General features: G+C 44.3%; 1 protein-coding gene across 18 annotated transcripts in view; it reads left to right on the forward strand.

Annotated features, from left to right (window-relative positions):
• The first annotated feature begins 4,293 nt into the window (after positions 1 to 4,293).
• Positions 4,294 to 27,798, forward strand: part of ATXN2 (ataxin 2) — a 1,876,777-nt gene continuing 1,853,272 nt past the window's right edge. For 11 of the 18 annotated variants that reach the window (XM_078667449.1, XM_078667444.1, XM_078667451.1 and 8 more), the window contains exon 1: positions 4,378 to 4,765. In XM_078667449.1, coding sequence (XP_078523575.1) covers positions 4,668 to 4,765 — 98 coding nt within the window. In that variant the 5' untranslated portion in view covers positions 4,378 to 4,667. Of the gene's footprint in view, positions 4,766 to 27,798 lie in introns of all 18 variants that reach the window. The other 7 variants (XM_078667457.1, XM_078667461.1, XM_078667458.1 and 4 more) reach the window with 4 other exon arrangements.

Below are 27,798 nucleotides of genomic sequence, written 5' to 3' on the forward strand. Positions count from 1 at the left end.
CATATGACACATTGGAAAGTTGTGGGAGTCACATTACTGGGTGACTTATTCAAATACGGTGCATTGATGAGCTTGAAAGACGCTGTGGGAGGAAAATGGCTTACCTAGTGGCGAATTCTTATTACACAAAGCATTGTGAATGCACTTGGGAAACACTAGAAAGATACAAGAGAAGAGCCACAGATGCATGCATTTATTCAGGCTCTTCACCTACTGGGTTATAGTCGCCGACTAGGTACATGGCTCTACAGAGGCTTTCTGGAGCACCCAGGAACACCTATACAAGCACTGATGGACCATTGGGAAACCGCTTGGCTGGGAATTTAATTATAGGGAATGGCAGTAAATGTTGAGATACGCAGATAACGCTTCCCACAATTCTCGCTTCAAGCTTGTGCAATTCCATATACTACATGGGCTTACATCACACTCTATAAGATTAGTAGGTTTTTTCCAGGAGTTACAGCCGCATGTTCCCGATTTCATTAAGAACCAACTGACCTCAAACAGAAGCTGTGGAAATGCCAGAGGTTTGGGGTCTCTTGGAAAGATGTCACCACTGCCCACATTGCGGAAATCACAGGCAGGAAGATTATACCACTGCTCCACAATTCTGAATGACCAGCACTGTGACCAAAGGGAATGTCAACAAGTTACTTAAAATGACAGTGTTTTGCGGAACAAAGAACATTATTGTGATGTAAAGTTGCTTTAAATGTTGCCTTAATTATTGTTATTGAATAGTATCAAATCTAAGTATTCCTTGCATTGGTAGCATGCTTTTTATTTGCATTATGCTTTCCATCACTTATATCAGTGTACCTATAGGGGTGTACAAAAAAATGGTTATGTTTCACTTATTCCTATTTGCATCTTGTTTTACAAGTACAACAAGTCCCACAAGGCTCAGGCCTCCTTGCTACTGCCAGAAGGCGGAGACTCGAGCACTTTCTACCGCAACACCTTTTCCTGCAGCGCGGGACGCCTGAAAAGACTTAGGGAGAGGGCCACCAGGAGCACAAGGTAAAGACTTCCTTGCTTCCGTCAGGTGTGAACTTGAGGGATATTTATCGTGACCCATTTTCCAGAAGCATGGAACAGACCAGGCCCTTCATCGCCCAGAAGAGGTCGGACCACCCCTTCTTGGCTTTTGAGGTGTTAACATCCCTCCATGCACCATTGGACAGAAGGTACCAACAGCTGTGGTTTCATGCGGTTGTGATGTAAACATATTCTCATCTATATTGACATCAGCAATCTCTTGGCTGCTTATCTGGGCCCACTTGGATAGCAATGGGGCTAGTAGATTTTCTGAGGCCTGTCTAAGGTCAGACCCATCACCATCAAAGGAAAACCTATTACAAGGGTAAATTAATTTTCGTATTTGGGTGTGACCTTCAATGCCTGAAGTTTCTGGTTAACTTGTATCTGGTATAGATGTCTTCGCTTTAACCAATCTGTGAGGGACATTTTCGAGCAAACCTGAAAGGAGGGAAACAAACATTTTCTACCGATTTTAGAAATCAACAAACTTAAGTGTGTCCTAGTTTTGACCTATGGGGCTGCAAGTTTGGGGCTACTGAAATTGTTCGAAACGGCTGTAGGAAGAGAATCGCTTCTGTAGGCAACTGCTAGGACTCCCACAATCAAGTCTGCATGTCTGCACACATGATGAGTAGGGGGCTTTCCTAAACTGAGGATCATATTAAGCTTGCCCTGCTCATTTTTGGATTTCTATAAAGGGAAATAAACAGGCTCATTTAAATCGTATGGCTATCATCGATAGCCTGGTGTGTGATCAGGGCACTGAAATTCAATGGTTAAGATACATTAAGGACACCAAGACAGACCTTAACGATTTACTTTCCCGCATTTTATTAAGGGGAATGCAGTAAGGGTAAAAAAACAAATTATTTCACTCTGTAGGTCCAACAGAGAAGCTGATAAACTAAAAATGCCCACTCTCAGGGACTACGTTATGATCGAAATCTGTGGTGGCATGAAACGTTATGTGCACCTTGTAAAAAACTGTGTGGGACAGGTCTTTGTAAATAAATTCTGGTTAAGCACCCATCAGGAGCTACCTATGTTTTTCTCTTGGTTAATAGGACTTGACAATCTATTTTAACCTCCCCTTCTGGTGAGGTTTCCGCTCAGACTTTGTCACACTTTATTTTCTTTTGTAAATACAATGTGCCATTTATGCTTACATTTTTATTGCCAATTATTAAATTGACATGGTTTGTATCAGCATAAACCTACACTTATGTAAGATGCCTAGCCCCTAGGTGTATTTTGCCACTGGGAGCTTTTTGGAAACGCCATTTGCTGAACTAAACTCTGTTATATATTTTTAACATCTAATGTATTGCTTTCTGTCTGTGCTTTTATAATTGTCTTGAAAAAATTAATAAAGTTCATTGATGAAGTACAACAGATGGTATTTAAAGGGGAGGTATTCAAATATGTGATGTTTTTACGGCAAATAAGAGCCTGTCTGCTTTATTTTTTGGGATACAATTTGAAAATACTTTTGACTACGGTTCGCTTTAATTGTTTATGGAATGCTTATTCTATAAGTGTAAACTTCAGGTGTATGATATTGGGTCTTTTTTTTAACAGTTAACCCAAGTAGCAGAGCACCCATATGCCGGAATTGCTTGGAGTGTGGCATTACACCCTATAACCGTTCTTAGCAATTAGGTATTCAAATATGTTACATTGTAGGGTATTGTTCTATTGTGAAATCTCCCTAGCTTACAATGAATATCCGAGCACAATAATTAACAAGGCTCTTTTTAGGTTAAAGTTTGACAGCACAGCTGCCAAGCACACCTACTACTATCAAAGTTAGAATAGGCTTTTGTGCTAACCCTTTCAACCACTGCCTTACTGTCATCAGTCTCTTTTAGTCACTGGCTTGAGAATGTGTTAATCTTGTCTTGGGTCAACTCGGTAGAATATATTCAGCTCTTACCCAATGCTATTGACAGTTTAAGTGTATCACTTGCACTCCGAGTACTTGAATTGAACTGCTTGAAGGACCACTTTACTACTACAGCCCTCTCTATCCACTCCTGCTTGCTCCCTCCAATGTGTTTCTGTCTAATGTCCCAATGCTGTATGTGTTAGTAATTAAACTCCGACTTGATGGCTTTGTCAAAGCATGTTATTTACTGGGCAACAAATGGCATTTAACCCATGGCAGGCATTCAGATGCGTCTCCTATCACCACACATTTATTAATGTACCATTTACCTGATGCTCACGTTAAATGAGTGTTCCAGACACGTACATACTGGGCTTCTAGTTTGTAGGGATAGTTGAGACACCCTTGTTGCAAGGAGCACAGTTAGTATGTAGAATAAGTGGTCTAAAAACAAACGTGTTATTACCCAAAACATTAAACAAACTGATTTTTACGAAAGCGCACCTGTTTCGTCATTGTATTTATGTTAATACTCATGATGCACGCAGATACAGACCTTCATGGTTTAGCTAACCAGTTTATAACAAGCTCTTACGATGTCCTGAACACTTGGGTCATCAAAAACAAAAGCAGAGATCTCAGAAATGTAACATGAAAATAAGTTCAGGTGTGAGGCTCCAAATAAACGCGTTGGGACCAGTGAGGTTGTCCACAAGTGAGAAAACCTTTCTAAATGAGCAAGACCGGGGCCAAGGATACTTGGGTTCAATGACATGTCGACACGAAGACTTACTGAAATGGTGACGGTGAAGCAAAGAAAGACTACAAATACCAACCCCATTAAAAGAAAGCGGTGACTTAAAGTGATCAGACTACCTTAAACGAACGCTATCAAGGAGGAGATATATTAACAGTTATAAAGATAGTATTTTGCAGCTAACCCAATGATGCAATAATGGGTCATATAAAAAACAAATACAAAGAGACAAAAAAACAATATAATTGTATTTTCCAAAAGGCTTGCACTGAAGAAGAAGGACGTTCGATAAAAGATGAGAAATGCCAAGGCTTCTTTAGGACGAACTGAGGCTCCCTCCCCGTTCCAGGGAAACGCTTGGCCAAGTCTCCCGTTCTTGAGATCCAGCAGCAGCACCACACCGGCTCACGCGTGAGTTCCGCACTACCCCCGCTGTCGTCAGCGACGCTGCCACGTCCGATAACCCTCCGCTCGTCCGCAAAGAAGTCCCTTCATTCAACCACCATCCGCAGCCTGTCCTGTCTCCTGTCAAAACCAACTCCCTCTCAGCTCATAGAAAAACAATCTGACGTCACTTTAGGAGAATCGCCACGACCTCCGCACAGCCGAGTCAGCCTCAGGGCAAAAGCGAAACTGTGAAGCTACGTAACACGCAGAGATGCCGAAGGCGGCTTGACAAAGATATCCCTCCGCGGCCGTCTCTGTTCAGACTGTTGTGGTGTCTGTGTTTAGAGTTACTGCAGGGACTGCTTCAAGGCCCGAGACAGGCCGCTAAGAAAGCCGCGCACAAGGTCGCTACAGCCCCCGCAAAGTACAAGGACTGGCTCAGGACGAGTTGCTCTTACAGCCTGCGGCTTGCTGAGGACAGGACTCGGCCCAGGACAGGCGCCGGCGCAGCTGCGGGCCCAGAGCTGGTCTCCCCCCGTTTCAAGCGGCCTTGTGGTTTGTTGACGATATCCCCTTGTTTATGGGCCGGCCGTCATGTCTATGAAGCAGCAGCAGGCCGGGAGTAACCGGAAGCCCGGCGGGGGTAGCGGCGCCCCGGCCCCGGGAGGAGGCGGGCGGCAGAGCATGGGCAGGTGGGTGCCAATATTTCCTACCTACTAGAGATTCAAGTGGGATTTTGCGGGCTCCTGACTGCTTGTGGTGGGTAGGTGTGGAAGGAGACGGACTGGGGTTGGGACATGTCAGGACGGCTGTGTCAGGGGTGGATAGGGGTGGCAGGTCAGGCACTGGAGCTGATGAGGGCGGGCCAACCTGCCAGCGAGGGAGGAGGGCACTGTTGGAGGTTGCGAGGGCGAGCATGCTGGGTACTGCTAGTTGCAGAGAATGAGTTCAGTCTGGACTCTGCAGGGTGGTAGCCCGGGCACAAAAAGGGAAGAGGGAGGACATGCTGTTCTGTCTTTGGTGCAGCAAAGGAAGAAAACAAACACGGTGTGCAGTCTGGACATTGCCACGGACTTACGAGGCAAATCAGGGCTGCAGAGAAAGGGTGGGTAAGTCGGACCTTACCAAGGGGACGTTGTGCTCAGTCAGATCGGGAGTGCAAGCCCAACATTGACTTTCGGTGTGGTTGTGACAAAGAGGAGATCCAAGACTAGTATTGACATTCATTTTCCAGGAGGTTTAGACCCATGGGTATAGACAGAGGTCAAACTGGCACTGTTCTAAGGGAAGTCGTGGTCAGCTTTCAAATCAGAGTTGTCTGGACTCTGCCAAACTAAGAGGCAGGGGACTTACTGTTGGCACAAAGGGGAAGGAAGCCTGGCAGTGCAGTGAGTTGAGAGAGGGTAGGTCTGGTACTTAAGAGGGTTGAGCTTGGACGTGCTAAATTGTGTTGGGGAAGGAAATACAGACAGGACTCTGACAGTCGAAAAGGATGGTAAGTTTAAAGTGCTATGGAGTAGAACTCTTAAAGGATATACCAGTGATGATAGTGGCAAATGGGACGTGTTAGAGGGCGAGGGGGTGCGTAGTGGAGTTTGCATTGTTGGAGGGTGGTTGAGATGGAAGGCATATTACTATTCACTTTGGGAGAGTGTAAGGGGTAGGGCTGGGGCACAGGAAGTGGGCTACAAGGGATGGTAAACACGAGGCTGATCACGGCCTTTGTAGCAAGCCTGGACAGAGCTACCAGTGGCTTTGAGGCGACAGGGCGTCTTTGGCACATACAGGCTTGTATTGATTGCTATTTCATTTGACTCGCAGATAGGCCTTCCCAGATTAGGTTGATTGAGGGGTAGAGTTAAGATGGATTGATATTTGTAGGAGAAGGAAGAGTTACTTTCCAGTGACATCGTTTTTATTAATTGACGTCTTGGTCTAGCTTCGCAAACTTTGCAAGGTTCTTGTATTAATTATGAAAAATCAACCCATTGACTTTGAATTGAGGGTGTGTCTTTAAACGGACTTCTTATGACATCTGAGATCAACTTAACTCTCTCTACCCTCTTTAAACTCGTGGAGAGGCTTGCTTGGCTCCGTGTGTGCATCGACAAAACTAGTATTACTAGTGAGTGACCTTTCTTAACATGAGTCTTTTATAATGTCACATGCTTTCCGTTTGAAACAGCAATTGCTTGTGGTGGTGGGTGTGAGTTAGAAGCATTCCTTAAAAAGGTTACTTAGTGCCGTGTGTGCTTACTGGAGGCTCTGTTTATTATCTTATGGGGCAAATTTCGAGTAACATAGCGTGGTGAATATATCGTCATCACATCCATGAGGTACAACGGTACTAATTTATTTGCAGTCTTATTCTTTTTTTGCTAACAGTTATGATCAAATAGATGTAAATATCACACTTTTAGGTAACGTTTTATCAACGTCCAGGAGTAATCTGTAAAAGTACGAATGCCCTGTAATTTCTTTGTAAAATTCCAAGGTACTTGCCTGTACCATGAGGAAAACTCAGAGGCACCTGTTGGAATGCAAGCTTTCGGTATTATTCAGTAGCATGTCGGTAAGTGTACCATGGTGTGCCAGAAAAAACCAACACAACTTAATTCCCTCACAAATAATGCACTACATCGATGGTGTAGTGGTATTGGCACTTGCATCGTGATCATGTATGCAAGTAGTACCATTCAGTACAATTCAGAGGCGTGTTTACCACCAGATATTTGTAGAATTGCATTTTCATAGTGTAAACCGTTTTTTTTAGGTGTTACTGAGCAACTCTGCTATTACCATCGAATATGAGAATGCGATAGACCTGCAATTCTGCTGAGTCAAGGCATCATTTGACAAATGAATTAAGTGGCTGCCGTGCTGCAGTTTTCTGGCACTGGTATGTCGCAGATGAATGCTACTTTAGCAGCCTTTATTCTGCTAGAATGTGCTTTTGCTATACTTGGTCATTGTTGGTCTGCCAAAGGATAATCACAGCAAGCCACAATCCCTATTGCTGAAGAAGTGATCCTTGCATCTAATTGTCTAGTCGTCGTTTAATGTGCTGTTATATTGCCTGTCCAGAATTAAGTGTGTTTGAAAGTATAAATCCAGATGTAGTTCAATTCTTCAAAGCTAGGGAATGTTGTCTGAGGAAGGTCCCTGGTATCTCAAGGAATGGTAAACGGAAAACTGATATAACTGAAGGTAGCAAGCATATTACTCGGACACACCAGCATTCTGTGACAGTCCATGGGTTGGCCATTTAAAAACTCTTGCAGTAAACAGACTTTCCAAGCTGACCTGATTGGCACACCATGAAATGTTTTTAAGAGCATATTTGGGCTGTGTAGAAGGTTCTTCGAGTCCCCACATGACCGCATTAAGATTTTGGAATGGAATTGGCTGTCTTATTTAGTCACAGGTAATCCGTTTTTGAAAATAAAATTCAGTTCTGTTAAAATTTGTATCCTCATTTTAAAGCTCTAGAATTTTTTTAAGATTGTTCGTTCTCCACCCAGTAAATCAAACGTGGCAAATGTGTGTATACACCCACATATTTATATTTGGAGTTCAGATACATGTAGGTGTAACATCTTTATGTAGCAACATTTTTGCCTGTTATAGTATTATACGTATAAAATACTACTCAATACTTTAATGTGTTTTGGGCACTTTTCTAATGTGTATTTATGAAGAGCACTATCACCACTAGGGTATCTTGGTGCTGAGCAGGTGTGCGCATCACCCTGCTTAGAGTATGTTGATTAATTGAAAAGCGAGGTTGTCTGCTTTTTGTGGAATTCAAGAGAAGGGGATTCTCTGATATGCAGTGGGGGGTGCGATCGTTCCACTCTTTATAATTTATAGAGCATTTTGGACCTTTTCTTAACTATACAAAATGGGGATAATACCAATTGAGAGCTGCCAGAACTGCCAATCGATTATACATATGGCCTTTACCCTCGCGTACATATTAAACAACTATGTGCTGATATTAATAGAAATATCCTCCTATTAATATAATATTTACCCCAATGACTATGTTTTAGGATTCAAGCAACATCAGACTTACCACGATAAATAAACAGATCTTCTCGTTAAATCTATTGTCACAGGGAATACGTTCAGATTAACTGACATAACCTCATCAAAAATTATAAATCATTGTCGAATAAACTGGATATTTTCATTCAGAAGAAAAAGGCACCAGAACTCTCTGTAAAGTAGATTTTCCACAAACTCATCAATAGAGCTACTTAAACTGCCACCTTGAGATTATCTATCACCCTACCCGTTGGCTTGTACATACTCATTCTTGCATGCCACACTCCTGATCACATACCTCACCCACATTATAGTGACATTCATCTCATGCTATCTCACTCCATTAGACTATATGGTAGTCAGACCCACATCTCCATACCCACATGCTATCCCCCATTTCAAAAGATTGTAGCATGTCTATGAAATTAAAAATAGATAAGGAAAGCGACTTCTTGACAATAGTATCTTCTCTGCCCTGTTTCTTTGTCTGCACTATCAGCCTTAACTTTAGGCTCATATTAGTTTAAGAGTATAATTTTTCTCTCTGTTGCCTTACAGTGCTATATTATGTTGTCATTATTTGCTTTTGACTCATTTTCTTGGTTTCATTTCCTTGCCTACCATGTGTTATAGAACTCTTACGATTTTGTAAAGGGAGCAAGAGTTTAAACCTGACGGGAGCAGATGACCTGGGCACGCAAGTCCACAAAATATTTGATGTACATGGTACATAAAAAAAAGAGACCATACTCCACGATCACTTGGAAAGAAAGTAATATTTTCAAAAAAAATCACCATCTTCTAGATGGTATTGAACGGGGCAGTCATACATTACGCTGCCAAACTGATCTCACACAAGCTGGCTTTTCAGCGAGGCGGACATATGAAGTGGTTGGGTAAACTATGAAGTTCAAATCATATCATAGAAATTCACAAAAAGGATGCATATATCTCTGGGATACACAGGGCAGAAAAATACATAGACATTTAATGACAAGAGAAATATTCCTATATCTGAAATTACTTCAGTTCCGACATCGATACATGTAAATTAGAGAGCTGCAGGGTACGAAAAATCATAAAAATGTTACTAGACCTGTAGGTCTAGTAACTTGAATAATCTACTCAACCTAACTGTAATGTACCTGAGTTGTGAACTGGTCTCAACACGATTGTCACAGAGTCCACTTTACAAAATCCCCTAACTTCAGTCACAGAATGAAAAGTAAATGCAGGAAGACAAACTGACTTTTGACTCTCTGAAGTCCGAGCAAATGTGACAAGATAAGCAGATTTAAAGGCATCTTTATTGCTCATTCACTTTGTGAGCAAGCATAACACCCATTGTCAGCTCCCCAGAAAGGGAGAGTAGGCCCTAAAAATAGCCCATCCTGATTAAATCTGACTCGCCATAGCTAATGGATTTTTCGAGCCCTGAGCTACAAAGAATAGACCCAATAGGCACTACTGTGACAGACACATAACAAAACATGATATAAAATTGCCCCTTAACCCCTTCGCTGCTAGACCTCTCCCCCCCCCCCCTTTTCTAAGCCTTTTTTTGGCTATTTGAGGTAGTTCGCGCTTAGGCCCCTGTAACATTTTGACCACATAAGGTATCCACGCCAAATTTGTGTCCTTTTCTTCCAACATCATGGGGTTTTAAAGGCCCCGGGAGTTGCTTTTTATACTTAGCCTTAAAGAGTCGGAGTAAAATTATTATATGATTGGAATAACATTTTTGTCCTGGAATGTCAATGGCCTGCGTGTTAAGAGTAGGAGGTATAGAATATTACAATACTTGAGGGACTCTCCTGCGCAGGTCATTGTCATTCAGAAAACACATCTTCTCCAACAAGAAGTGAAAGACATGTTGAGGAAAATAAGATGGGTAGACTGTTTTATTTGTACCAACCACAACGCCAATATCCGGGGCATCCTTATTATCTTTAAAAAGCAAGTCAGAGCCCAGATTCTTAATCACGAAGAAGACTTTAGCGGTAGGTGGCTATATGTCAACGCAAGTCTGGAGGGCAGACCCTATAATCTGGTTGGTTATTATGGACCCAATCAGGACGACCCCTCATATTTGAACAAAGTCCAGAGCAAGCTCTTAACAACTCAAGATCCAATAATTTGGATGGGAGATTTCAATTTAGTACTCAATCCAAAACTGGATAAATCCCCCAACTCAAGAGCATTAACCTATAATAAATCCAGGCAGGCATTGGGGGTCGTCATGTCAACGCTCGGATTGGCGGATCCATGGAGAGAGAGAGCAGGTGATGCACTTGGTGTATCATACCATAATCATAAATATAATCACAAATCGAGAATCGATTATGCTCTTTTTAGTTATTCACTAAGAGATCCCCTAAAGGATTTAATATATTTGCCCTTACACTTATCAGATCATTCAGCCATCTCCTTTTCTATTCAACTGGCTCAGCAACCCTCTCATACTTCATGGTCATTTGACCGTACGATTCTTTTAGAGGATGATGAAACTGATCTTATCATCCAAGAAACAAAAATGTTTATGGACACCAACATAAATTCAACTCAGCTAAGTATAGTATGGGAGGCATATAAGGCATATTTGCGAGGCCATATAACCAACAGGGCCTCGTATCGAGGGAAAATGTATAGGGCAAAGATCGCCAATATCGAAAAGGAAATTGCTCTTCTTGATCAACGTATTGGCTTCAGATGTGGGACTAACGAAGAGCAGGAGCAACGTAAGGATTTAAAAGAGAAGCTAGACAGCATTCTCCAAGAGAGGGTTGCACGGAGATGGGAAGTGAGTAGGCTTTCCAACTTTGAGTATGGTGAATCCGCGGGTTGGGTCCTAGCCTGGAAAATTAAATCCGACCAGGCCAAAAAACACATAAAGTTCATCAATGTAGATGGGGAAACCCACGAAAGATCCTCTATTAGAGACATCGGGGAAGCATTTCTGGAATATTTCCAGCAAATTTATAAGGAGGAGATCCCGGACGACCCGACATCAAAGCTTAGATGGTTGGAAAAAATCACTCTTCCCACTCTTACTCCAGAACAAAGGGACCGTCTTGAGAGACCTATCTCAGAGGAAGAAGTGAGTGAAACTATTAAAAAGGTGAAGCGGGGTAAGGCAGCGGGCCCTGACTGTCTTCCCGGTGAATTATTCCGAGTATTGGCACCTGAAATTGTCTCTGTGCTTACAAGACTCTTCAACGACATCTTAGTCAATGGTGCGACCCCACCGAAATCTTGGGGGGAGGCAATAATTGTTTTGATCCCGAAACCCGGGAAAGACCCAGCTAAATGTGGCTCTTATAGGCCAATTTCGCTTTTAAATAGCGATTATAAGCTCTTTGCGGCCGTGTTGGCGAATAGGCTGGGACGCGAGGTCGGTTCAATAATCCACACTGACCAGAAGGGCTTTATAAAAGGTAGACAGCTCTCCGACCTCACTTATGACTTAATAGGGGCTGTGGACATAGCCTCAAAATTTTCACTCCCTTTGGCTATTATGACCCTCGACGCTACAAAAGCTTTCTATCGAGTAAATTGGCCATACTTAGCTGAGGTCATGAAAAAATTTGCATTTGGACCTAATTTTCAGAGATCAATAGGCCTCCTATATTCTAATCCCAGCGCAAGCATTATGGTCAATGGTTCATGTACCCAGCCCTTTCAGATTACTAGGGGAACAAGACAGGGCTGTCCCCTGTCCCTTTTACTTTTAAACATATATATCGAGCCACTTGCACAATCCTTTAGGGATGACCCAAAAATTTCCTCATTTGAATTCGGTGGATGGGAAAGGAAGGTAGGGCTTTATGCTGATGATGTTGTAATTTTCACTAGCGATCCAGTAAACGCTTTTCCTATTGTGGTTGAAAAGGCTAAGGAATTCGGAAACGTATCGGGCTATGATTTCAATGCCGAGCAGACCGAGCTAATGACTTGGAACATTGCTAATCCGGGCGTTGGGGTGGCATCTTCAATCCGCTACCTTGGACTCAAAATTACGCAAGATATTGACACCTTAGCCAAAGTTAACTTAGATTCGGTCTCCAGAGAATGTAGGGCCCTATTGAGATCTTGGGCGGACCTTCAACTGTCAATTTTTGGGAAAGTCAACATTGTAAAAATGTCCATTCTTCCGAAACTGACTTTTATTTTTAACACTATTCCCTTTGCTTTTGACTCCAAGCAACTTCTTAAATGCCAGCAAGAAATAAATTCTTTTATTTGGGGCAATAAAGCTACGAGATTGGCCTGGAAAAAATTAAGAAGGAGGAGGGAAAAAGGTGGATTGGCCCTTCCAGACTTGCAGTATTATTCTTGGGCATTCCAGCTTTCCTACTCAAGAATGCTCCTGAAAACACCAGATCTCTCTTCAAATGGGAGATTATTCAAGGCAATGCTGGTAGGGGCAAACCTCCCCCTAGATGGGATCCTATTTAAGTTTGGAGACCGAAAATTCTTCAAGAAGGTGAGGTTGAAGATTTTGTTAACACAATTGAAATCATGGGTACAAATCAAACGTAGGGTGGGGCTGGCATACTATTCTAATTATGCTCAGATATGGGACTCTCCCGGGCATCCGCCGTGTCTGCAAGATTCTCTTGCAACTCCCCTAATTACAGCAGGGTTTTTAAGATGGGGCGAACTAATATCTGGAGGCACCTTGATAGAGTGGGAGGAGCTCAGGGAGAAAGTAGGGCCGACCCTGTCAAGATTTAAATATGTACAAATTAGGAGCTGGGCTAGAGAATTAATTAGGAAAGATCTTAACACCGGGAGACTTAGCCCCCTAGAACAAAATTTAGTTGAAAAACAGACAGGAGGCAAGGAGGTGGCCCTTTGGTATTGGTCCATAGTGGAAGAGATAGATGGGGATTTCAATCTCCCAACGGAGCTATGGGGTAGAGAAATAGTGGCATTAGATGAGGATCTGTGGATACAATCTTTTTCCCTCTTATATAAACTAGTTAAACCTGCCTGGCTTAGACGAAATCATTTGTTTACCATACACCGGGCATACCTTTCCCCTCTACGCCTATCCAAATATCAAGAGGGAAAACGCTGTAATAAATGCCAACTGTTAGCAGCCTCCGACGTACATATGTTCTGGGAATGTCCCCATATATCCGCTTTTTGGAAAGAAATAAAATCTACTTTAGACTCAATTATTAACATCAATATCCCTTTAACTTTACCACTTGTCATTTTCGGGTACGACCAGACTATTACAGGGGTAGCGCAGTCCTTTTTGTTTTATGCTATCTTGTTGGCAAGACGGCAGATATGCATGCACTGGGTGGATACCATCCCCCCTACCCACTCTGCATGGCTAACCTCACTCTATGTAACATCCAAGGTAGACTTGACAAGATCTTGTAGAGCCCAGAACCTCACATTTTGGAAGCTTTTGACAGATTGGAGGTGAAGCCTTCTCCGCCTTCTTGGGTTTTTTTTTTTTTTCCCCCCATAGATCCGATGATTAAGCCCACTTACTCCATGGCTCAGTTTTGTGGTCTGCCCCGATTCCGATATATACATACTGGCCTGTCAGGCAAGATGTTGCTTGGAGAAACGTTAATAAGGTGCATGGAATTCCCTACCAACTCGTAATAACCTCTGCCTAGCTGCGTTGCGGATCAATTTCTAGGGCCTGCTCCCATTGGCAGTGAGGTGGTTGGGCTGTTCGCTTTGCATCTAAGAACGTGTGTCGGGCAGATGAGGATTAAAAAAAAAAAAAAAATCATGGGGTTTTAAAGGTACCCAGGGTTTGTTGATTCCCCTGGAGGGGACCCAAAAATTAGCCAAAATACAGCAAAAAAAATTAAAAATTGGAAAAAAGTGCTGCAAATGGTATCAACAAAGGGTTTGTCGAGCTGAAATAACCATCTTTCCAGCTTTCAGGGACTGACCGACTTTTGTCACAAAACCAATTTTTTTTACAGTTTTGGCATTTTTCTGGGACATAGCCTATTTTTGCTATTTTTTATGCTTTCAACCTCCTTCCAGTTAATGATAAAAATGGGTATGAATGCAATAATGGATCCTGGAAACCTATACAGTTCTAAAAAAATAGACAAAATTCTGACTTCAGCAAAGGGTCATTTGTGTAGATCTTTCACGTTTTTTTTTATAGAAGCTAACAGTTGAAAATAAGAAATATTGAAAATGAGTTGAAAAAAATAGCCATTTGTGCCAACATTTTCACCTATAACTTCTTCTAAGTATGACAGATTTTTAAAAGCAATATACCGTTACATATGCTGGACCCTTCTGGTTGTGGGGATATATAGGACTTGTAAATTCACCAAGAACCCTAGAAACCTAGAGCCAATAACAGAGCAGCGTCTTGCAATTGTTTTATTGTGTAGTGGGTATATAGCAATTCATTTGGGAAAATATAAATAGTGAAACATTGGTACGAAAGGCACCTATGTTTTCCTGAAATGGGAACTGAATATAAAGTTTAGAAACAGTAGCCAATTGCACATCTCCGAAATTGTGGGTACCCATACTAGCATATGAATTAAAGGACATTTTTCAAAGTGAATATTTTTTTTTTTTTACACATTGTCTTACATTTGGAAGGCAGAAATGCATTGAAAGTCAATAGGTAATAACAGTTGCTCTAAAATTCTGTGTTTCCCTAAGTCTCTGGATAAAAATGGTACCTCACTTGTGTGGGTAGGTTGAGTGCCTATGACCGGAAACGGCCCAAAACGCAACATGGTCATACCACATTTTTACTGTGAAAACAGACCCTTTTTGTGCAAAGTGCCTAGCTGTAGATTTTAAACCCTAGCTCTGCCGGCATCTAGGGTAAACTAGCAAACTTGTACATTTTTGAAAACTAGCCACTCGGAGGAATCCAGGATGGGGTGACTTGTCTGGCTCTCACCAGCTTTTCTTACCCAGACTCCTTTGCAAACCTCAAACTTTGTCCAAAAAAACACATTTTCCTCACATTTTTGTGATGGAAAGTACTGGAATCTGTGTGGATCTACTTATTTCCACCCACCCCGCAGTCCCCAAAGTCTTCCAATAAATAGAAGTGAGGTATCACTTTTACCGAAAGACTATGGGGAATGCGGGGTGGGTGGAATTTTGTGGATCCACGCAGATTCCAGAACTTTCCATCACGAAAATTTGCTTTTTTAAAAAAAACAATGTGTGAGGTTTACAAGGGATTCTGGGTAACGGAACCTGGTAAGATCCTCACAAGTCACCACATCCTGGATTCCCTGGGGTGTCTAGGTTTAAAAAATGTATAGGTTTGCTAGGTTTCCTTGGGTGCCAGCTGCGCTAGGACTCACAATCCACAGGTAGGCGCATTCTGAAAAAAGTCAGGGACAAGTGGGCTTTCTGCTGCCCTGGGGAGAGCAGAATTGGGGGCTATTGCCCCAATATGTCCAGAAAGACTGTGGCTATTTGGGGGGGAAGTTGGGGACAGTGTACGTATAAAAGCTAGCATAGTCGCTCACGCCTAGTGGGCTCTCTGCCCCTCCGGGGGGCAGATCAGGGGCTACCGCCCTCATCTGCCTTGTGGATGGGGCGGAAAGACTGTAGCATCTTTTTTTGGGGGGGGGGGGCACTGGCAAACCCATTCTGGTCAACACCCACCCCTCGTATAAAAAAAACCCAACTAATCCCTGGTGCCTAGTGGATTTAACGCCCCCATCTGCCTCTGGGGATAGGGGGGGGGGGGGCGAAAGACTGTCATTTTTTGGGGGGCTGGTGGGGGCATTGGTATGATCATTCTGGGCAGCCCCCACCCCTGGCCTATAAAAAAAAAAGAATCCCTAGCGTCTAGGGTGCCTTCTGCCCCCCCGGGGGGCAGAAATATTGTATGTTGCAAAACTTTATGGGGGGAGCAAAGGCCCTTTCCCAAGGGGCCGCTCCCCCCTCCCTGGTGCTAGCGGGTGGATTGCTGCTTGGTGATTGCCCTCCTGGGGTGATCCCCGAGCAGGGATCCACTAGAGAAGGGTACCATTGAAAAGGGGAGATTCTCCCCTTTCCAACGATGCCTCTCCCATGTGTTTCGGCGCTCGGGGGCTGAGATAGCACCACAAGCACAGAAACTGTGAAACTGAAACTAAATTTCAGATTCGTTTTTGTTGTGATGACAACAGCCCGCCACCATGCGATCGTCTTTACAAGGAAAACCCAAACCATGCTTTGGGAGGTTGGGAAAGCTCTTCTCCACCTCCCAAGGTAAAATGAAAAACAAATGGGATATCCCTCTGCTGTTCACAGCAAAGGGATTTTTTGCAATAGTGCTCATGACAGAATGGTTCTGTCATGAGCATGGAAGGGGCTAAATAAAAATAAAAAAAAAGCATAAAATTAGAAAAAATTGGCAATTCCCATTTCAAAACTTGAATAATCCCTGTTCCTAAAATGCACGCAGCTGTCAGATTTGTCTTGATGCTAGGTGAAATATACAACTTTTATTTAAAGGAATAAAAGAGAGGTTACGCAACAGTGATTCTAAACGCCATATTTGAAATGACCTTTTTTAATTCCGGGTCATCCTGTTCTTTTCACTATATTTGTTTAAGCTTTTCTATTTGAAGTTTTTTGATGGAAGGAATTCATTGGGCACAGCCACTTAGTTTTGGTTTTAAGAACAATAGCTTTTTTTCTGGATTTGTGTATACATGGGATCTGTGTGACTAGCTGCAAAGCGGAGGTCTCTGGGTGGTTGGGGAAAAAAGATGCAATTGTTCTGGTAACGTAGATTCTAAGTTGTGTAGCATCTTGTGTGCGTGGTGTGTGAAATGATCGCAGTGTTTATGTACCAGTAGCCAGTGGAGCTCCCTGAGGGTTTGTGGAATGTGAGTTCAATGTGGGAGGTTGAGGATGAGTTTGGCTGCAGAGTTCTGGATGGTTTGTAGTTTTCTGATGACTTGCTTGTTGATCCTGGCATAAAGGGTGTTACCGTAGTCCCATCTTGCTCATGACTAGGGCTTAAGTGACTGTCTTTCCAGTGTAGCTTGGGAGCCATTTTAGTATTTTCCTCTGCATCTTTAGGGTCTGGAAGCAGGATGCAATGACAGCATTGTCTTGTGCGGTCCTGTCCAGTTTGCTGTTGATGATGATTCGGAGTTTCCTGCTGGGGATGCCAGGTAGTGTTCAGAGTTTGGCCTGCCACCAGTTGGTGTCCCATGGCGAGGTGTTCTTGCCAAAGATCACTACTTCTGTCTAGGTATTGGGCTTGAGATAGCTTAAATCCATTAGCGACTTTAATCATGCAGGTAGTACGTTTGATTCTTGTGCTGTGGGGTCGTGTCTGGAAGGGAAAGTATGAGTTTCATGTCAGCATAGGAAAGGATGTTAATGCAATGTATGTGGATGATTTTGGCCAGAAGGATCATGTGTGCATTGAGGGTGCAGTGGGCATTGAGGCATTCCGCAGATGAGTTTGCAGACTTCCATGGGTTATGGTGAAGGCAAAAAAAAGGAGCAGATCCTGCAGAGACCAGATTCTTGGATGCCAATCTCGTTCAGGTGCCTGATGAGGATGGGATGTGAGACCGTTTCAAATTCTGCACAGAGCTCCAGGAGAATGAGGGTGACTCATCTGTCAAGGATCATGTGGATGTTGTCTGTGATGGCAATAAGTGTGCTCATCATTCTCCTATTCAGGAGGAAGATTTTCAAATAGTGTAAAATAGCAATTATAATGTAATATATATATTTACATTTGACAGCCATCTAGCAGACACCATTGACAAATGTTAAGTCTTTTCTGTTCAAAATGGCCTCATGGACATATACTAACGGGCTTCAATTGAACTGAAATACAATGGACATTCTAGCTTTCTGTATGGCAGAAGTGGGGTTCTCTTTCCTCCAATTCTTAGTTATGATTCTGGCGTAAGGTTTGATTCAGAACTGAACTTGGAACTCCAAAAAGAACTCCCCAGGTCTCCTATTTACGTCTGCTAGGTTTTGATTATTTTCATTTCTAAAGTACATTACAGAATACGTGAACCATCTGACAACACTTTAGAATTCCTTTGCAACCTTAGCCAACTAAATGAAATTGCTAAACAGTTGGTAAGATTTTGAATGGGCAGTACATTTTGGTCATCCAAAAGGTGTATTAAAGACTCTGGCACCCCAGTCTTTCACTTTAGAGTTCCCCCAAAGTCAATGCGTAGAATCCAAGAAGAATATTGGGATTGATAACCCAAGTTTGCCAGCAGAAAAGTAGAACAAAATAGTAAAGCAAAAGAAGAAAGAAAGGGAAGTAGAGGGTTAGGTCTGATGTCTAGTCCTTACCAGCAAATCTATTGCTTTTCCTACAACCCATATTGGTCCCCGGCTCCACCCATACGTTTAGACAGATTACTGTGGTTATCGCTTTGGATTAATCCACCCGCTACAATTTAATCTCATTATTGCAATATCGAGTGTGGGCTGTGCCCGTTGAATTTCCTCTGTCAAAAGAACTTCAAATGCAAAAGCTTCAACAAATATAGTGAAAAGAAGACGATAATTTTGATTTTAAAAAGTGTAATTTCAAATATGGTTTGTAGAACTGCTATTGCAAAACCTTTCAACTATTCCTTTAAATACAAAGTGTATCTTCCACCTGGCAATAGAAAGATTTTACTGCTGTGTGCATTTTAGGAATGGTTATTTTTGAAGATTTTAGATTTGTATTGCTTTTTAGGTTTCGCCTAAGTGAAAGCTGCGCACTGCGCAGCTTTTTCACGCAGGTGAAAACCTAATGAGAATAATATGTGGCTTTGGAATACGCCCTCTGTTCCATTGGCTAGCTCCATAAATGGAGGCTAGCCATTGGAACAGAGATCTGTCCGTCATGGCCGGACCAGATTCGTGGGCGTTCCCGCGATTTCTTCCCTCTCCACCACTCTCCGATCGTCATTGCGGCGGTGGGCGGGTTTACTTTTTTTTTTCTCAATGTTTGTTTTCGTCATTTCGGCGAAGATGGCGGCCGGGCAGTAGCTTGTTTAAGATGCTGCAAAGTGTGTCCCGACCTTGCAGCGGCTGTGCCAGGGAGCAGGCCACCGTCTGTGCCAGGGTAACCCGATCCTTTCCCCGATGTCCCAAAGGTTCTGCGGCGGCGAGTTCACGAAGCTCCGAAAGCGGAGCATTTATTCAATCCGCACGGTGGCTCGCCTTACCTATACTGCAGCGCACATTGGCCCGCTGGAGGACGGGCACGGGAGCGCTGAGCCGCGACGGGCCTGAGGCAAGATCAGTGGAGGCCATCAGTATCGCAGCCTGAGCGTTAATTGCAGCAGAAGGTGCCCAGCGAGCCACACCACCTTGGCCGAACGAGCTATTAACGGGCGGGGGAGTAGGAATACGGCGCAGGACGCCCCCCTCTTCCGAAGTATCGCGGCACTCGGCCGCCTTTGATGTCGCCCACATATGGTTGCTCTGAGCAGCCTTTATGAACCAAGAACTGTCTGGAAACAATTAGACAACCTTGCGACTGGCGACGGATGCAGATTAGAACATTTCACGTATGTTAGAAAGCATGAAATCGTTGGGCCCAGTTCTAACTTTGTTAGACAAATGGTAACGTCCAAATTAAAACAAAATGTTTAGCTTTTTATTTTCATTTTAGGTTGCATTTATCAAGCACTGATCCGCTGCTACCGTGTAGTAAAATTAAGGTTGCTGTGTTTTGCTTTTGAATTGTTCCGGGTTACAAAGTATCAGAGTTACCGAGTAGTGACTTCACACCAGCCCATGCGCTGTTGCAAACTACTGAGTGCCTAGATGGTATCCACGTGTTCAAAGTCACCTGCAGCTACTAGCGATGTAACAAACAATGCACAGCAGCAAACCCGACATCTCATTAAACTAAATATATAAAACATAACATAAACTCCTCCTGAGTCTCACGGTGCCCGGTGACCGACATCAGTTGCTAATCTAGCTCTACTTGCATTCTGGTGCTTGTCGTGTTTGTGTCCATTCAAATATAGGACCACAAATACCAGAATGCAAAGCGGAAAGGTGTGCCAGCAAAGGTTCTCACGTCTGATCCAGCTGCAATACCTTCGGGTCGAGTTCACGCTATATAAACACTGCAACAAAAAATTGTGATGTCACTAGTGAAGGCAGGTGTGCTGTTACTGGTGCAGACTGGACGTGTGGTCCCCGACTAAGTTACCTTTTGGCTACGCTTTCACTAATGCGGCCAGATGGACTGCACTGCTGCAGCTTATGTTCTCACTCGTGGAAACCGAATATGCCTTTATCGGCACAGGCAGTGCGCAAACAGGCAGTTGTCACTGGCGTTGGAGGACTGGGATGTTAATGGCCCAGACAGTACTCAGCTACTCCATAAACTTTCCCACTACCTCTCCTTCCCCTTCCAATGTGCTCTTGTGATCCAGACGGGTCTTTGGAGGCGATCTTGGGCACTGACAGCAGTGATGCCGTGGTATTTTTTGTTTTAAAGTGCTTCAATACCTTCGGGTCGAGTTCACGCTATATAAAAACTGCAACAAAAAAAGTGTGATGTAACTAGTGCAGGCAGGTGTGCTGTTACTGGTGCAGACTGGACATGCGGTTTCCGACTCGGTTACCTTTTGGCTACGCTTTCACTAATGCGGCCAGATGGACTGCACTGCCGCAGTGTATGTTGTCACTCGTGGAAACCGGATATGCTGTTATCGGCACAGGCAGTGTGCGAAAAGGCTGTTGTCACTGGCGGTGGAGGACTGTGGTGTTAATGGCGCAGACAGGCAACAGCTGCGCAATAATCTTTCCAACTACCGCTCCTTCCCCTGCCAGTGTGCTCTTGTGATCCAGGCCGGGTCTTTGGAGGGGATCTTGTGCACTGACAGCAGTGCTGCTGTGTTTTTTTATTTTTAAAGTGCTTCAATACCTTTGGGTCGAGTTTGCGCTATCACTCCATTGGCCTAGATGGCGCAGGGGTGAATGTTTTGGGTAAGAGTGCAGCTGTGCTTAGCAGGTTTGGATCGCAGCACTGGCTGTCATATTTTTCCTTTGTATTATTATTGTTACACTGTTAGTGCATGTTCTCTTTTAGCCACATGATGCAGGAAACGAATACCACATGACAGTTTATCTGACACCTGAGCGGGTACTTTAATATACAGCTCTCTTAGGCACATGAATGCAAACTCTCTATGGATAGTACAATGCATATTGCTTTTCACATGATGTAACAGTAGATGCTATGGCACCTAGGATAATATGCTGCATGGCTAAATACTTATATGTCCCAAAGGCCTTTGAAGCACAGACCATCTCCTCGCCGTTTCTCGTCCAGTCCCCTCCTCCTGTCCCTCGTTCATATTATTGACCCTCCCGCATTTCGGCCGACAAACGTTCATTGCCATGAGCTGCCTCTATTCTTTAGCGCAGGCGCACATTGAGACCCACTCATCACTTTCTCGATTACCGGTCTAGTTGTTATCCTTTCACCAATTAATACCCCCCATTGACCTATGCATCAACCGTATCACGGCAGTGCATATCTTGTATATACACACCCACTTTTACCCCATCCGCATCCATTACCCGGATGAGGACTTACGTTCGAGTGGAGCACATTACCCGTGCATTCCTAACCTATTGTAAGGTAAGAGACCACACCCGCATACTCTGTTCGTACGATGGATACTTCCCTACATCACTCGTGGGATTCCTCTTATTACTACACCGTCCGTAAGCTGGTTCTCCGGTCCGGTAGCTGCTTTAACTCTTCCTCTCCGTTTTTGCAGCTCCACCTTTGGACCTACCCGTCCTACCACGACCGGCTATTTCACCCAGAGCTTTATTTTAATTTTAAAGATATCCTTCTCGGACCGTCTCTAGCTGTTACAGTTTGTCAAGGTACGCGACACCAGACTCCCCAGTATTACATTCTTTCACCACCCGTCATTACATGTATGTGCATTTTAACAGCGCCGTTACTGTTTCCACACAATCTCTATTCCTTGCTCCGCTACTGTCTCCGTCATTCACGCTCCCTCTACCCTGGGTCATTCGTCATACTGCACCGCTGCATGTTTCCCTATCCGCATTCATGCCCATGTACTGTCTCTTTGCCATTTTCCAGATCGCACCCTACAGCCACGTGCCTTTTCTACGTGCCATTCGTTATACTGTACATGCATAATTATGTTTGTGCACACAGGAGTTTCCCCCTACCAGCGACTTTGTAGGAGTGGACGTACCCAGTGAGTGCCCATGCCCTACGGCTCCGCATTATCTCCACAGTTGATAGGCGCCCATGAGCTCTTCAGCGCGCCATCTGCTATCACCTTTACTAATTGTAGTGCACATTTGTACATGTGTTCACACACAACCTTTCCCTAATAAGCAACTTTGTTTTAGTTTGTGTGCACCCCATTCTGCCTAGTCCTCTCTACACCGCATCTTAACCATTGAAATTTCACTACATACTGTTTTTTTCGACTATACACATTCATAGTAAAACAGTGATTTGTTGCCTTCTGTTACTTTTGACCCTAGAATTTGGGTTTGTTACCACTTACTAATACCGGGTACCAGTGATGTTATAGACTTCTGTGGCATGTTTTGGTCTTCTCTTAGGAACGTACGGGGGGGCGAGCTCTGTGTGTGTGTGTGGCTCTGTGTGCGTGTGGCTCTGTGTGTGTGTGTGTGTGTGCAAATGCAATAGGTCTCGCATTTGCGAAAGATTAAGCTATTGACATTGTAAATGACAATCCCATTTATTTATCTGTTTTCAAAACCAACACATAAATAAACAATTTGTCATTTACAATGCCAATAGCTCTAACTTTGTCAAAGGCGAAACCGTTGCATTGTAAATGCTTGTTGCTTGTGTGATTCTTGTTTGTCCCTCAACATTTTTTTTAAAAGGGTTTCTCATTTGATGCATATTTTCTATTGATTCAAGTGGCAATTTTATTACCTATGTGTTTATCACAGTATAAAGTACTGGGCCTTTTCTTTATAGCTCTTTAATTTATATTATCCATGTCAGAATTGAAGTCATTTTAGTTATAAGAGTATATATTCTTTTGTTATTATTAACTTTATCTTAGTATTTTTCTGCCCCATGAAGCCCATTGAGATATATGTATAATTTCTGTGATTTTATATGATATGATTTGAACTCTATAGTATATCTGACCATTTCATGCTGCATGCCTCCCTCAAAACCAGCTTGTGTGGGTTCAGTTTAGAAGCATAACGCATATCTGCCCCGTTCAACACCATTTAGTGTCTGGTGTTCTTTGAAGATATTTCTTCCATTGCTGGTGATCATATGGTCTTTTATTCTTGATGTACCATGTACATAAAATCTTTTGTGGCTCGCATGCCTGCGTCATCTGTTCCTGTCAGGGTTAAACTCTTGCTCCTGTTATACAATCATAAGAATTCTTCTATTACAAGTTAGGCAGGGTAACCAAATAAACAAGTCGTTCATTCGTTCTTAAGCTTTATTCGATTCATAAAAACACGCCATAAGAGTCACAATATTACAGATAGCTCATTTAAACATTCAATTTCACATTAAAAACACTTTTTTTAAACACTAACCAGATTTTAAAAAAGCAAAAAAATTATATGAAAAAAACATTTTTCAACAATGATCACAGAGGGAAACATAGCGCCCGCTAGCTGAGCGGCGGCGCGCATCCAAATTCTGCATTCCCCTACCTTCCGCCATCGAAGGACTGCATGATTCTGGGCTGATCGCGCATTGTTGGAGGAGAGCCTAGAAAGCATTATCACCTTCCCTCGTCGACGGTAAGGTGTGGCGTGGTCTGCCGTATGTGTCCTGTTCCTCGGAGCCCCCTGCTCTCGCTCTGCTGGAATAGAGCCGCCCTGGAGCTGCGACGCGGTCGCAGAGCGGCGGATCGCGGTTTGCTCCGGGGGAGCCCAGGCAGCGTCGGCACAGGAGGATCGGAGCCTACCTCCAGCGCGGTGAGCCTGTATCTACGAAAGCTAAACCTGGTAAGGTTTTTGATTTTTCTGCAGGCAAGGCGGATAGCCAGGATGAAGGAGGCGGCTGGGGAGCTAAGCAGAGCGTTGAGGCTGAGGCCTGTGAGAGTAACTGTATTTCTGTCTTAGAGAGTCCTTGTGGCCACTTCCCTGTTAAAGTTCTGAGGTCTGGAGGCACCACAGCGAAGCCGACTACACGCAGAGGAGGGGGGGAAAAGAAAGAAAAGTGTGAAAAACGCACACATAAGAGGCTGCTGGACAGTTCTGATTGTGGGATAGAAGGACTCGTTGGGATCCTAGGAAGTGCCATTGGTACACCAGAACTCGGTTCGAAAGGGGGTCAGCAGTGGCAAGAGTCCCAAGAGGGGTGCGACACTGCTTTCCAGAATTTCCCAGTGAAAGGGAGGAGTGTTAAAGGAGCGAGAAGCAAGGGCTCTGCTAAGGCCTCTGATAAGGCTATTGCTGTTAGGCTTACCCCCTCTCTCCGCCCTTTTTTTTTAACTGCAACCCCAGATATTAAACGTCACATGCCAAGAGGCATCCACTGAACAGGGCTGTATTCCGGCCCTAGGCAAAAACCATAGTGGTTATCCCCCCACCTTTTTCAGGATGGCTAATCCTGCTAGTCCAATTTTGGGGCCACTTATCGCATCTTCTACTTCCACCTCCGCTACCACAGCTGCCTTTGCTACCACAGCTACTAAACCTCATCCTGCTGCCCTCTCCATGACGCAGGGTGCGGCATTATTAGGTCTCGCCTGTCGATGCGCATGCGCATCGAGCAAGCGAGACTATAGGGGCTCATCGACTCTTTATCTAACTTGCAAGGAATCGTGGCGATTCCTTGCAGTGCCCGTGACTTTTAAGCTCAATGCGCATGTGCATTGAGCTTAAAAGCGCGTGCACAGCCGCCCGCATTCCTCCGACACCTTTGAAGTGAAGCTTAGCTTCACTTCAAAGGCCCGGCTTCTTCACACCCACATGCCGCTCTGCCCCGCTCCGCCCCCTCCCCTGAGTCATCCTGCCTGCCCTCGACGTTCCCCCCGCCCCCTCCCGCCACGCAATGCCGAGAGCTTGTTCTCCCGGCCCCTTTCCATGTTGCGCTCTCCCTCGTGCACTTCCCTGGTTCTATCTCGTCTGTGTCATTCTCCCAACTTGCTCTATGTTGTTTTCTCACCTATTGCTTCTCTTCTCCACCCGCACCACCCCTTCGCGCCCATTGGCATCGCCAGTGCTTGTTTAATAAGGGATAGCAGGAGTTCGAGCGCAATGTCGCAGGAAACTGACTTGCAGGAGGACATCTACAGGAAGCCATGAAAGACAACATTCCTTGTAGCAGGACGTTTTCTCAGGTAGACCTCCGGTATGTGAGCATGGGTGTATGTATACCTGCCTTAAGTAGGGTTTAGAATCTCTGCGTTACGTTTGCGATTAATTGACTTTCTTTTTAAAATGTATAAAGGCTTAATTAGACTTATTTCCTTTGTCGCTTCCTTTTTTTTAATTTTATTTAAATGTGTAGTTCTTAGATTTCATAGACCAGACCAGTGTGTGCAGGTTCCTTGCTGTAGGCCAAGTACACCCGCCGCCCCTCCCACACAAGCGCCTTCAAATTAATTCGGGGTGAAAACCCATCAGACGACACACTGGCGAACCGTTCCGCATTCAGCCTTGCAGACATGTCGGATATTGTTCGGCGCCTAAATGAGTGTTGCCATGGACTCGGCCGTGCTGCTTATTAACCCAGACGGTGCCCTTTGACTCCGGGGCCCAGCTGACGTCAGCCCGATGTGCCTGCCTGGCATGGGTTGTTGGTGCTGCCTGCTGAATCAGCGCTTTTCTTTCCCAGAAGATTAGAAAGCAGGTGCCCTGCCTCCCTCTTGAGTCTGGACTGTGCTGTGTTTGTGACACTGCGGGCGGAGTACCAGGCTCGGCCGCTGCCAGACTCGGCCAGTGAAGCCCGCAGCCCTGCTAATTCCTTGTCTAATGAGTAATCCCTGCTCTCTGGATGTGCCTGGACTGCGGACGGGGTAATTATGAGGCAATCGCAGTAGGAAGGCTCGGGAAGGGCAGGCTGAAATGGGATGTCTTCATGTTATTTTAGCTCGCAGCTGTCAAAGGATGCTCCTAATTTCATATTTTTGTCACTGTTTTTATGTCTCACTCAGCACCAGAGTGGCCATGATTTTTCAGAAGGTAGAGTTGGCTTGCAGCCTCAACCTGTGGTTTGTGTGTTTCCTCTAAAATATTCATACGGCGATGTTACCCCTCCCATCAAAAAAATATAAAAACCATCTTCAAATCTCTAAGCATAAAACCCACTGTTGGGTGACATTTCAGACACAAGCACACCATATGTTAACTTATGACGTGCAGACGGTGTACTAAACACAGTGATCCAGAACCAACAGGCATACTGCTTCTTCCATAATGTGTGGCATGGACTTTGGACAAAGTAGTTCTTGTTCTAGGGGTCTCCCGCCTGCCCCCACATCAATGGAATTAGGTTGACGATCATAGTAGTTAGCCTAAGAAATACATAAATACATTGTGGGAGTTTGTTTTAGACCCAGGGCGTGTACACAGGAGCATGATGAGTTTCGAATACATTGGATCAGTGTTTTTTTGTTGTCCTTGGCACGAGTTTATTTTGCCTATGTTTTTTTTTTTTTTAATAGGAGGTGGACTGGTCGAGCTGCATCATACTTAGCCTGAGCCTCTACACTAACGCCACTCACCCTCACTCACCCTCAACCCCTCACCCTCAACCCCTCACCCTCACCCTCACTCACCCTCACCCTCACCCTCACTCACCCTCACCCTCAACCCCTCACCTTCACTCACTCACCCTCAACCCCTCACCCCCTCACTCACCCTCACTCTCACTCACCCTCACTCAGCCTCAACTACTCCCCCTCACCCTCACTCACCCAAAACCCCTCACCCTCACTCACCATCACCCTCACTCACCCTCAACACCAACACCTCACTCACCCTCACCCTCACTCACCCTCACCCTCACTCACCCTCAACACCTCACCCTCAACCTCAACCCCTCACCCTCACTCACCCTCACTCACCCTCACTCACCCTCACTCTCACTCACCCTCAACCCCTCACCCTCACTCACCCTCACTCACCCTCACTCACCCACCCTCACCCTCACTCACCCTCACCCTCACACAGTGCAATAGTTCTCAGACCATTTCAGTTAGAGCTTTTAGAAATGTTTATGGCTTTTTTTATTTGTAATACTTTAGCATTGGCTACAGGAAACAAAAATGCTAAACATTTACAAAAAAAACCCATAAACAATTCTAAAAGCACTAACTCTAATGGTGCGAGACCTATTGCATTTCCAATGCTTGTCTCCAATTCTAACTAGTATGATAACTATCCCCGAGGTCTTACCAGCGCCCAACATACCTATTAAAATCATTTCCGAGGTTGCTACTCGGGCTGTTTGTGAACAGGGAGGAGGAGAAGGCGCGGAAGATAATTCAATAGCGGCCCTCTTTCTCTCATTAAAAAATGACATAAAACAGGGGTTTGCTTTCTCTGCAGAGAATCAGACTGAGATTAGAGCATCATGCGACGCTCTGGAAAAGAAAGTGGACTTACTGAATGAAAGGACTGAGAATTTAGAGGGCTCTGTGGAACACCTTAAAGACAATCTAGGGTCAGCTGAGGTCACAATCTAAGCCTTGCGCAGGGA

The sequence above is a fragment of the Lissotriton helveticus genome, chromosome 11 (genome assembly GCF_964261635.1).
Source record: "Lissotriton helveticus chromosome 11, aLisHel1.1, whole genome shotgun sequence".
Taxonomy (NCBI): domain Eukaryota; kingdom Metazoa; phylum Chordata; class Amphibia; order Caudata; family Salamandridae; genus Lissotriton; species Lissotriton helveticus.